This window comes from Cebus imitator, unplaced genomic scaffold (genome assembly GCF_001604975.1).
Source record: "Cebus imitator isolate Cc_AM_T3 unplaced genomic scaffold, Cebus_imitator-1.0 Scaffold232, whole genome shotgun sequence".
Classification (NCBI taxonomy): domain Eukaryota; kingdom Metazoa; phylum Chordata; class Mammalia; order Primates; family Cebidae; genus Cebus; species Cebus imitator.
Genome location: NW_016107547.1, coordinates 2,544,208 through 2,556,232, shown reverse-complemented (window position 1 = coordinate 2,556,232; position 12,025 = coordinate 2,544,208). Strand labels below are relative to the sequence as shown.

The window sequence follows — 12,025 nt, the reverse complement described above, 5'->3', positions numbered from 1 at the left end:
CGAAACTCCGTCTCAAAAAAAAAAAAAAAAAAAACTCAGAATGGAAAACATCTATTTTGCGGTATTACTCGAAATGTTAAAATGTCTCTAACTTTTGAATTTTCTTCTTTTTTGAGATGGAGTCTTGTTCTGTCACCCACACTGAAGTGCAGTGGCATGGTTTCGGTTCATTGCAACCTCTGCCTGCCAGGTTGAGGCAGTAATTCTCCTGCCTCAACATCCTGAGTAGCTGAGATTACAGGTGCATGCCACCATACCCAGCTAGCTTTTGTATTTTTAGTGGAGACAAGGTTTCACCATGTTGGTCAGGCTGGTCTCAAACTCCTGACCTCAGGTGAGCAACCCTCCTCAGCCTCCCAAAGTGCTGGGATTACAGGCGTCAGTCACTGCACCCGGCGTACCACAAATAATGTTCTATTCACCCCTTTCCTCTACTAAAAATACGGCCTTTTTTTCCAGTTTTTTAGCTTTCAGCATAGATAAGCAACATGTATGCCAATATAGTCACCGTTCCTACTATAAGTTTAACATTTACTTAAATAAACTTTTTCCTAACTGTTTGATAAAAAGTACACAATGGGCGGGGCACAGTGGCTCATGCTTATAATCCCAGCACTTTGGAAGGCCAAAGTGGGCGGTTCAGTTGAGGCCAGGAGTTCAAGACAAGCCTGGCCAACATGGTGAAACCTATCTCTACTAAAAATGCAAAAATTAGTGGGTTTGGAGGTGCATGACTGCAGTCCCAGCTACTCAGGGGGCTGAGGCACAAGAAATGCTTGAGCCCAGGAGTCAGAAGTTGCACTGAACCAAGACTGCACCATCACACTCCAGCCTGGATGGCAGAGCAAGACTCTGCCTCAAAGGGAAAAAAAAAAAAAAAAAAAGTGCATAATGTTAACAACACTATACTGATTTTTCAAGAGGAAAAATCCATTTGTGGATGTTAATAGCATCTTAAAAGCCCAGAGAAATTCTACGCATTTAACATTAATCTGTGGGTTTAGGCAACACAAACTTAATATCAAGAGGATTCCTTTTTGAAGAAAACGTCTACAGACAACAAACTGCAAAACTCTCAGAAACTGCTGGATATTTTTAAAAATGAGCCCAAACAATATTTAAGGCAATATCCAGTATTACAAATACAATGTTTAAGCTTCCAATTTACAAATGGAAAAGGTAGTGCTGTTTAGTTCAATTACTAAACACACTAAGGATTACCATTATGGGTAAGGCTTTAAAAGCTCTATATGTACAATTAGCTGGCACTGGCACATCATATATTCAATCAGAAAATGATTGATCACGAATTTGAAATATCACTAGAGAGATCCTGAATATGAATAAGGTGATCCCAAAACAATACCAGGGCATAAGAAGATCTAGAGGCAGTTGGTTTATTATCTTCAATTTATGTAATCTAATACTTATATCTGTTTCAAAGGCTCTTGGTCACCAACTTTGAGAATACAGAAAACCACAGATCATGCCACCTTAAAATGCGAACAACTTTTAATTAAGCAACATTTCACTGAAATAATGGATCTCATTAAATATGTAAGTTTGCTGAAAACTGTTAAATGACATTTAGTCACATAAAAACACTACTGAACTACCACAAACCTTTGTAGAGCTGCTTTCAGTTATCTTAGCAAGTTGCCAAAGGATTACATAGTGAGTACACTGCAGTGCGTGAATAACAATCTGTAAAAAGAATCAAATGGATATAGTTAAAATTTAAAAGTCACAAGACTTCACTTTTCAAAGTTAAACGTATAAATAATAAATAAATAAAAACCTGCTCAGGCATGTCTCCATTTTCAATTCCAGTTTTCAAGAGTTTGTAATTACAAGCAAATAAATCCCACTTTGAAAGGTCATGGGCACTATAAAAGGAAAAAAAAAACCATTAAGTTTTATTAAACAGCTAAGCCTAACGACAACTGTTTTGGACTTGAGTATTAACGGAATGCAGTAAATACAGTAAACTTAAAAATGCCCCTACAACAACAACAACAAATTAGCTTTGAAATTAACATTATAACCCATAATACATGCAAGTTCATTTCTACAGTTTTAAGAAAACAAAAACTTCAAAAGTCAACTTACTTATGAAAAGCAGTAATCCTCTTCAATGTTGACAATACCTGATATGCATCATCTTCATCAGGTTCTTCACCCTATGAATATTAATTACACATTAAGAACCATTAAAGTGAAAAATTCTAGGCTATCAAAATGTTACTATTACCTTGAAAAATAAAAACTAACACAACAAAACCCACAAATGACCTTGTCATTCAATACCCAGATCTGGCGAAATTTAAGGCAATATAACTGGGGTAATGAGTTAACACAAGTTTGTTACCACAGGAACAATATAACCAAGAGAAAAAATGAAAATGATATTCTTCTTTTTCTTTTAAGTAAACTTGACACAAAACTATAAAGGCACCTATTTTTTCACAGAAATAAATGCCCTAGGACAATAAAATACTTAAATGACAAGATCAGAAAGACAATACCTAAAGGACAAAACCTAAGTACCTTAAACATATATCATCATAAAGATATATGACACTAATAACAAATAAATAGGGAAAAACCTCTGAATAATGACTATATATGCTGGTCCTACTTGGTTAGCAACATTTGTTAATATACTTTTCAACTTAGGATAACTTAAGTTTTGAAAACTTTTACCAGTCTTACTCCAGGAAACTAAATTGCTTACACACTATTGACTCTACTGTGTTGAACTCTAGTTCTCTCAAAAAAGCACTTGTTTTTAAACTGTAATTCTTCTACAAAGTAATTAAATTTAATTAACCATTGCTTGATTTTAAATTATTTTGTCCTAATCACAATCATATTCAGCCATGAGTAGAGCCATTAAAATTTTTAACTGAGAATGTAATAATCGTACATCAACATATTTGCACAAACCTCCAATTAGTAAAACTTAATAAGGCAGGAATAATGATATACACTAAATAAAAGTTAAATGAGTAATTAATAAAACAAGAAAACTAGAAATTACAAAGTCTATATGATTTTACAGCATTAACAATAAAACTGATGTTTAAAAGGTTAATGGCATTAATCTGACAATTATGAATTTTTATTTTATTCAAAAAAATTTAATGTAAATATATATTTCTGGAAAAAATAACAATCACAATAAAAATACAAGTGCATTTAAGTGCTATGCACTAAGCCTCTTTGGAAATACAAGAGAACACAGGACACTCCAAAAGTAGCAGTGGCTATAACAGTAATTTATTAAAGTTTTATAATATCAAAAACCAGGCCAGGCACAGTGGCTCACCCCTGTAATCCAGCACTGTGGGAGCCCAAGGCACGTGGATCACCTGGGGTCAGGAATTCAAGACCAGTCTAGCCAACATGGCAAAACCCTGTCTACTAAAAACACAATAATTAGCCCATTACAGTGGCGCATGCCTATAGTCCCAGCTACCTGGGAGACTGAGGCAGGAGAATAGTGTGAACCTGAGAGGCAGGGGCTACAGTGAGCTGAGATGGCACCATTGCATTCCAGGCTGGGCAACAGAGCAAGACTCCGCCTCGAACAAACAAACAAACAAAATACGTAATGTCCTTCCCTAACCTACACTGCCAAAACACTGAGAAATACTCTACTTTTTCAGGCTACCTACTCTAAATCTAGCTCTCCTTTTCTGTTCCAGTAACACCCTATTTCTTAACAGCCCTGGTTCAATGAACACCAGGTAACTAACTGTCCAGATCATTTCTCAAAACAAAAAAGATGTTAATTTCGCTTTCCCCTTATCTAAGTCACAGATTCTTACCACTTTCCTATTTTGGTGGAGGAGTAGCCCAATGAGTCACAGAATGAAAAGCCTGAACATTGTTTCAAAACACTGCTAAAGACTATCACTAGGACTAACACTTGGGCGACTAAGTAGCTTACTGAAATAGAGGATCTCAACTGACAAAATACTTGTAATACTTATAATATATACCTCTTGCAGAAAATCTTCAAGAAGCCGGTTAAATTTATCCGCCAATTCATCTATCAGTTGACTTCTTGAAATATCTACTCTGTTGAAGATTGTGAACTCTTCATTACAGAGTGCATGGTAAGTTTTAGAACATGCTTCCAAAACATCTGTATCTGTGTGCTTCTCTACAATATTCCGGATCTGTCGCAATAAGGCATCCAAATGCTGCAAAATAATAACATTTTTTCATTAAAACTAAGGTATATACAATAGGTATAAAGTGACTACATCACCGTATCACCAGGGAGAAAATTTTCAAATACAGTAACTCTGTAACACGGGGCATACATTTTAAGGCACTTTTCTAATCATAAATAAATATACTGATCCAGCCATACTTATTCCTCAACTTTAAGGGAAGTAATATTATCTACCTCACAGGGCTGTGATGAGAATGTTTATATAAAGAGCTTACAATAATTCATAGAACATAGCAAAAGTCTTCAATAAATATTAGCTGATCCTGTCTTATAATTGTTATTATCATCTATGGCCATACCACCCTGAATGCACCCAATCTCATCTAATTGTTATTATCTAGTTATCCACCCCCAGTCTCCATAAGTGGTCAGTGATATAGTAACATAATAGCTAAGAATGAAGGTACAGTTGTGGGTATGAAGCAAAGGGAAGCGTCATTACCACCATTCTTTAAGTCAAACTAATCTAAAATACGGAAGACCTAAGCTATAGGTTTCCTTTCTTAAAATATGTTCCAAAAACAAATTTTAAGAAATACAAACTCTATGATGAAATGAGCTAAACAATTTTTAAGGTTTTTTTCTTTTTTTACACAAAATAATCTTACCTTTTCTAATCGTCCAGTGGTATATATTTCCAAATCAAAGTACTGAGGCAACTGCAACAAGTTAGTCACCTTTTCTGCATCTACAGAGTACTGTGAAATAGAAAGATCATGTTGAAAAGATCACAATAAGCATTATAATATTCTGTGAGTCACTTAGAAAAAAACTGTGATTTCTTTAGTAACACTATGATATTGACACAAACTTACTTTTGCTAATAACTGAGGAAGGGCCACAGCAAAAAGCTCAGTGATCTTCGTCCTGTCATCCAACTGAGTCTTCTTCTCCTTTGCTGTAAGCACCTAAAGTAGCACAAAGGCTTTTATATTTATTAAGCCCACTAACTGTTAAATGTTCAAGTTTTAGTTAAAACATACGAAATGATTACTAAAACTTTAAAAGATGGACACAAAAATTTCACTATAAAACATTATCCCTAAAAGTAACACAAAAGAGAGTAACTACATATGATAAAAACACAAAGCCATCTGAAATAACAAAAAAATTTGGATAGTCCTAGAGGGAAAATCAATATCCAATAAGACTAACCAATTCTATGTTTGGATGATAGAAGAATCAGTTAAAAATAGAAAATATAGCTTAGGAGCTTATATATAAAATACTGGAATTGAGGCCAGGCATGGTGGCTCACGCCTGTAATCCCAGCACTTTGGGAGGCCGAGGCGGGTGGATCACGAGGTCAAGAGTTCAAGACCAGCCTGACCAACATGGTGAAAACCCGTCTTAAAAAAAAGTAAAATAAAAAAAAATATATATATATATATATATATATATATATATATATATATATATTGGAATTGATCAGCATTTCTGCTTACTCTAGACTGTGGTACATGACACGTAAGTTACAAATTCAAAACACTAAATTGCTATCAGCAATTAACAAGAAACAGAAATTTTTTAAAAACAGAAACAGAAAATATAGAAAGTATCACATTCAGTGTCTTCGATAAAATTTTGTTTCAGTTATATACAAACACAAATATATTCACATGTAATAGATCACAATATAAAAATGTATTTTTGTGCGTTAGTCAAAAGTTTGAAAAAGCCTGTTGATATAAAATGCAAATTCATGTAAACTTTATAATAATGCATTAAAATTTCCCTATTTTAATAAAAAATTAGCTCCACTTTTATTTCTAACTTTATTTTAGAAGAAAATGATAGCAAATCTATAAATAAAACATATAACTGCACCATTCCAAATTGTGCACACTACATTCAGTCATGAAGGCAAGGACTGTTAATCGTATCTCTTGCAGTAACTAAAGAAGTATCTGTAAAGAACTCAAATTTCTCAAATAGCTAATGCTTTAAAATTTACTTCTAACACATTTATAAGCAAAGGTCTTCTGAAAAACAAAATTTTAGAATGTTGTTTCATGGTTAAAATGAAATATTTAAAAAGATACTGAAAAAGGAGAAATAGAGTTTAGAATATTGAAAATACATTGATTGGCATACCCTTTTTCCTGTCCCTCTTCCCACGGGAGGATGACATTCAGCTGCTTGTCTAATAGTACAAAGCATTATTTCAATCAGAGCACTCTCTTGCCTATCTGTTAGTGCTAAAAAAAAAAAAAAAAAAAAAAGTCAGAAAGAAACAGCCTATTTCTTCTCTCTATATGGCACTTGTAATTATTACATAACAGTTTCTTCTGCCTGTAAACAGAATCTGACCTAAGGTACTAAAGAAAATCCCATTACTACATCACAGAAAAGATAACCTTCCTAAATCCCTCAGCATTCCAAATCTATCCACCACAGATCCATACATTTGGGTAAAGAAAGTAAGAACTCAGATACAAAAAAATAAAGCATGTTGACAGCAATTACATCTTCTTACATAGCATAATATTTATGTATATGAAAACAAAACTATGCACAAAGTCAGATTTTCTATCCAATTATCTTAAAATTAAAAGGATAAACAAATGAAATCAGTAAAAAACTACTTACAAAACTGTCTAAACAAAAATATCTTAATTAAACATCCTTACCTTCCTCTCCACTAAGTGGCTCTTCCAACAACAAGCTATTCATACATTCCCAGTCTTTGAGCAGCTCAGTTGCACAGTCCCACATGCTATCCACAAGGTATGCTGCGTGCTCATGTAACTAAAATTTGAAAAGAGCAATATGGTCTTAGACAAAGAGCATACTAGCCTTAACTCAAAAGAATGGAAGCTTTATTGGCACCACATACAAACTCTAAAACAGCTATCTATTTTTTGATGTCAAACAGATGAAAGGACGGAGAAGAAACCGCCTTAGTTTGCTCGCTCTAAGAAAGACTTGTTAGGTAGCATCATTAAACATTTTTAATAATAATTAAAACATTAAGGCGGAGTCTTGCTCTGTCACCCAGGCTGTTATGAAATGGGTGCAATCTCGGTTCACTGTAACCTCTGCCTTCCAGATTCAAGTGATTCTCCTGCCTTGGCCTCCCAAGTAGCTGGGACTACAGGCATGCACTACCATGCCCAGCTAATTTATGTATTTTTAGTAGAAATGAGGTTTCACCATGTTGGCCAGGCTGGTCTCAAACTCCTGACCTCAGGTGATCCACCCACCTCAGTCTCCCAAAGTGCTGTGATTATAGGCATGAGCCACTGCACCAGTTCTGGAAAGTACGTTATAAAGAGATTATATGCATACTTACTGCTTATTTGGACCTAATATTACATCAGTTAACTACTCTCAATTCTCAGGTATGCTAAGAATTTATTTTAACTGAATGGAAGTGATAATGGTTAATTAAAATACAAAATGCATGTCTGTCAATTCAATATATAAATAAGCAGAACATTCTCTTCATTACGTGAAGTTTAAAAGATCCTACTGTTGGCTGGGTGTGGTGACTCACACCCTGTAATTCCAGCACTTTGGGAGGCCGAGGCAGGCAGACCACCTGAGGTTAGGAGTTCGAGACCAGCCTGGCCAACATGGTGAAACCACTTCTTTACTAAAAATACAAAAATTAGCCAGGCTTGGTGGCACGCGCCTGTAATCTCAGCTACTCTGGAGGCTAAGGCAGGAAAATCTCTTGAACTTGGAAGGCACAGTTGGCAGTGAGCTGAGATCACACCACTGCACTCCAGCCTGGGCAAGAGAGTGAGACTTCATCTCAGGGAGCGGGGAACACCCTACTGTTTCCCCGACTCATTTGGCGGGATGAGGGGTATCATAATCATGATACAAAAATCTGTCAAAGAAATTACAAGTAATAAAAAATATAAACCTAAATCCTTTATGAACATAGAGGGAATATCCTCAAAAATTGGCAAACTAGGCCAGGTGCCATGACTCATACCTGTGATCCCAGCACTTTGGGAGGCCAAGGAGGGAGGATTACTTGGGGCCAAGAGTTGAAGACCAGCCTGGGACACAGAAAGACCCCCCAACTGTCTACAAAACTCTAATAAAATAAACTAGCTGGGTGTGATGGCACACAGTCGTAGTTGGAGCTACTAGGGAGGCTGAGGCAAGAGGATCAATTGAGCCCAGAAGTTCAAGGCTGCAATGAAATATGATTACACCATTGCACTTCACGCTGATTGACAGAGCAAAACTGTCTCTTAAAAAAATAATCAGTCGGTTTCCGCGCTTGACCCCTCCCAGGACTCGTGATGCCTAGGCCGCTGCGAGTGGCTACCAAGAGTCGGGGTTGAGCCCCAGCTGAGCTGAGGGCTCGCACTCTTCTGGTCTCCCAGGCCCGCCCCACCTAAAGAAATGAGTGGTGGATTGGCTCCAAGTAAGAGCACAGTGTATGTATCCAACTTGCCTTTTTCCCTGACAAACAATGACTTGTACCGGATATTTTCCAAATATGGCAAAGTTGTAAAGGTTACCATAATGAAAGATAAAGATACCAGGAGGAGTAAAGGGGTTGCATTTATTTTATTTTTGGATAAAGACTCTGCACAAAACTGTACCAGGGCAATAAACAACAAACAGTTATTTGGTAGAGTGATAAAAGCAAGCATTGCTATTGACAATGGAAGAGCAGCTGAGTTCATCCGAAGGCGAAACTACTTTGATAAATCTAAGTGTTATGAATGTGGGGAAAGTGGACACTTAAGTTATGCCTGTCCGAAAAATATGCCTGGAGAACGTGAACCGCCAAAGAAGAAAGAAAAAAAGAAAAAAAAGAAAGCTCCTGAGCCAGAAGAAGAAATTGAGGAAGTAGAAGAAAGTGAAGATGAAGGGGAGGATCCTGCTCTTGACAGCCTCAGTCAGGCCATAGCATTCCAGCAAGCCAAAATTGAAGAATAACAAAAAAAATGGAAACCCAGTGCAGGAGGCCCCTCAACATTAGATGATTCAAGATGCCCAAGGATAAAGAAAAGCACCTATTTCAGTGATGAGGAAGAACTTAGTGATTAAAATCTTACCCTAGCACAGTAATAAAAATCAAGATTTGTTAGTAATAATCCTGAAGAGCTAATTTTAATAAAAATAAGAAAAGTTAATACTATCATGTTAATACTATTATCATCTTAAGAAAAAAGATATTTTAAAAATTTATTTGAAAAGTTCATCATAAGGGCTTTATTCATATCTGATCTGTTTACATGAGGACTTCTGAAATTCAATCCTTAAAAACTTCCTGAAGACCGAAAAGTTGAATGATTTATTGTTACTTATGTTAATAAACTTTCCAAGAGAATTTTGTCCTTAAAAAAAAAAAAAAAATCAGTCAATCAAATCAAATAAAAAATTTGCAAACTGAATCCAGCAATATATAAAAAGAATAACATCATGAACAAGCAGGTTGATTCAACATTTAAGAAGTCATTCAACATAACTCAACGCATTAACATAATAAAGGATAAAAATAAAACAATCATCTCAAGGAATGCAGAAGCTTTTTACAGAATTCAATTTCCATTCATGTTAGAAATTTTCAGCAAAGAAAGGATAAAAGGAAACATCCTCAATCTGATTATAAATATCTATAAAACACCTATAGCTAACAATGTAATTAATGTCGAAATATTGGACACTCTTCCCATAAGATCAGGAGCAATCCAAAAATGTCTACTCTCACCACTTTAGTCAATTTTTTTTTTTTTTTTTTTTTTTTTTTAAGACAGAATCTTGCTCCTCACCCAGGCTGGAGTGCAGTAGCATGACCCTGACTCACTGCAACTTCTGCCTTCTGGGGTCAAGGGATTCTTGTGCCTCAGCCCCCTAAGTAGCTGAGATTACAGGCATGCACCACCAAGCCTGGCTAATTTTTGTATTTTTTGTAGAGATGAGGTTTTTCCCATGTTGGCCAGGCTGTTCTCAAACTCCTGGCCTCACGTGATCCACCCACCTTAGCCTCCAAAAGCAGTGGGATTACAGGCGTAAGCCACCGCAACTGGCCCTACTCAACGGTCTACTGAAAGTCTTAGCCAATTCAATAAGGCAAGAAAAAAAATGGAAAAAATGTTGGAAAGGAAAAGGAAAATTAACTTTATTTGCAAATGAACTGACTGCATAATGTAGAAAATCCTGAAGAATAAAGAATCAATTATATGCCCAAATACAGAAATAACTAGAAAATTAAAAGGCCCGATCACTAATTAAATAATATATAATACGAATACCAAAAATAAATTTTGAGTCCTCTCAATATCTGGCTAACAGATAGGTTTCCAACTTTAGGGAGACTAGTTTAAGTCCACATCTACAATTTAAATGGCAGGTACTACATTTGAGATCTTACAATGTTCTAGGTCTATGTTAAGTTTTATGCAGATTACAGATTGTTTCAGATTACCCATCTTTTGACTAGCAAACTGATGCTTAGAAAGAGTAAGTAGCTAAACCTAAGGTCACACAAATAGTAAGCAGAGTAGCTCAACTGCCAATCAGGATTTTGAACTCTAAAATTAATATTCTCAGCATTATACATAAATCCTACTGTTTGAACATCTTACTAAAATTAGAAAGCATATTTCAAAAATTTGTGGAGTGGGTAGAGCTCCATTTTAGTCACAATGTACTGTGCTACACACAATATTTCTTTTTAATGTACCTCATTTTAACCCCTTTTCCAAAATTTTTTGAACCTAAGTATAAAATAAATACTATCAACTAACCTCACTTTCTAGAAAGAAAAAAACCAATGTCTTAACAAGGTTGGCATTTGGACCTTGTCTTCCTCTTCTTTTCATCATTCCATCCTCCTCTGGATCTCTACGACTGAAGAGCCTGTGAAAAAAGTAAAATATTTTTTTTACAACAACAGGTATTTCCTAATCAAAAAAAATTAACTGTGTGGATTTCATATTTAAGGATCTAACAAAGGAGTAAAGGAGGACTGGATAGGTACAATATCATCCAACATTTTGGCATACCACAGAAGTAACTGCTATAAACCCATTCCATTTCATGTTTGATGGTAATTCTAAGTCCTTTTAAACTAACTTCTCAAGTTAATTGTACTGAGTTATAAATTATTTCTTTTTAAAAATCTTATTGTATTTTATATAACTGTCAACTTTCATAAAAGTAGTACAATGACAAAGCTACACCATTTATGCTAAAAAAAATCTATGATACATATTCATCTTGAAAATTAAACACATACTTTCCTTCTTTTCTTCTTGCAAAATTATCCCAACTTACTGTCCTTTTACTATGGATAGCATGGCCATTTTCCCCATAAACAACAAGAGAATTAATACTAAACAGCAATGAATAGAAAACTGCAGTGTAAATGTTTTATACCACCTACTCTTTCTAGTAATTGCTGTACCCCAAACAGGCATTTTAATAAAATCAAAGGAACAAGAAAAGTTTAATCTATGTAGCTCAAAATGGTCTCTTTGAAATCCATTGTATAACAATCTTTGAGTGTTTTCTGTGATCAGATATTCACACTTCTACTCATACTTCCTAATCTGAATGTTAAATAGGATCATAAAAGTAAAGAGATTGTAGAATTCTTGGGATTCTTATGTCAAACTATATTAAGTACTTGAAGAGCCTTTTAATATTTTCTAAAGCAAAGGAAAAATAAGTTTAAGACTAAATACAGCCTGTAGTCCCAGCTGGTCGGGAGGCTGAGGCACAAGCAACACTTGAACCTGGGAGGCACAGGTTGGGTACAGTGACCTGAGATCACACCACTGCACACTCCTGCCTGGGCAACAGAGAGGG

General features: G+C 35.4%; 2 protein-coding genes across 2 annotated transcripts in view; one reads left to right on the top strand and one right to left on the bottom strand.

Moving 5' to 3' along the window:
• Positions 1–12,025, bottom strand: part of STAG2 (stromal antigen 2) — a 142,758-nt gene that overhangs the window by 35,199 nt on the left and 95,534 nt on the right. The window contains exons 13-21 of the mRNA XM_037727480.1: positions 10,963–11,074; positions 6,874–6,991; positions 6,338–6,441; positions 5,059–5,151; positions 4,852–4,941; positions 4,005–4,208; positions 2,110–2,180; positions 1,799–1,886; positions 1,624–1,704 (exon numbers count right to left, since the gene is read on the bottom strand). Coding sequence (XP_037583408.1) covers positions 1,624–1,704; positions 1,799–1,886; positions 2,110–2,180; positions 4,005–4,208; positions 4,852–4,941; positions 5,059–5,151; positions 6,338–6,441; positions 6,874–6,991; positions 10,963–11,074 — 961 coding nt within the window. The remainder of the gene's footprint in view (positions 1–1,623; positions 1,705–1,798; positions 1,887–2,109; positions 2,181–4,004; positions 4,209–4,851; positions 4,942–5,058; positions 5,152–6,337; positions 6,442–6,873; positions 6,992–10,962; positions 11,075–12,025) is intronic.
• LOC108281834 (zinc finger CCHC-type and RNA-binding motif-containing protein 1) lies at positions 8,475–9,568 on the top strand. Its single transcript, XM_017497541.1, has one exon. It carries the CDS (start codon positions 8,606–8,608, stop codon positions 9,146–9,148), a length of 543 nt encoding a protein of 180 aa, XP_017353030.1. The 5' UTR covers positions 8,475–8,605; the 3' UTR covers positions 9,149–9,568.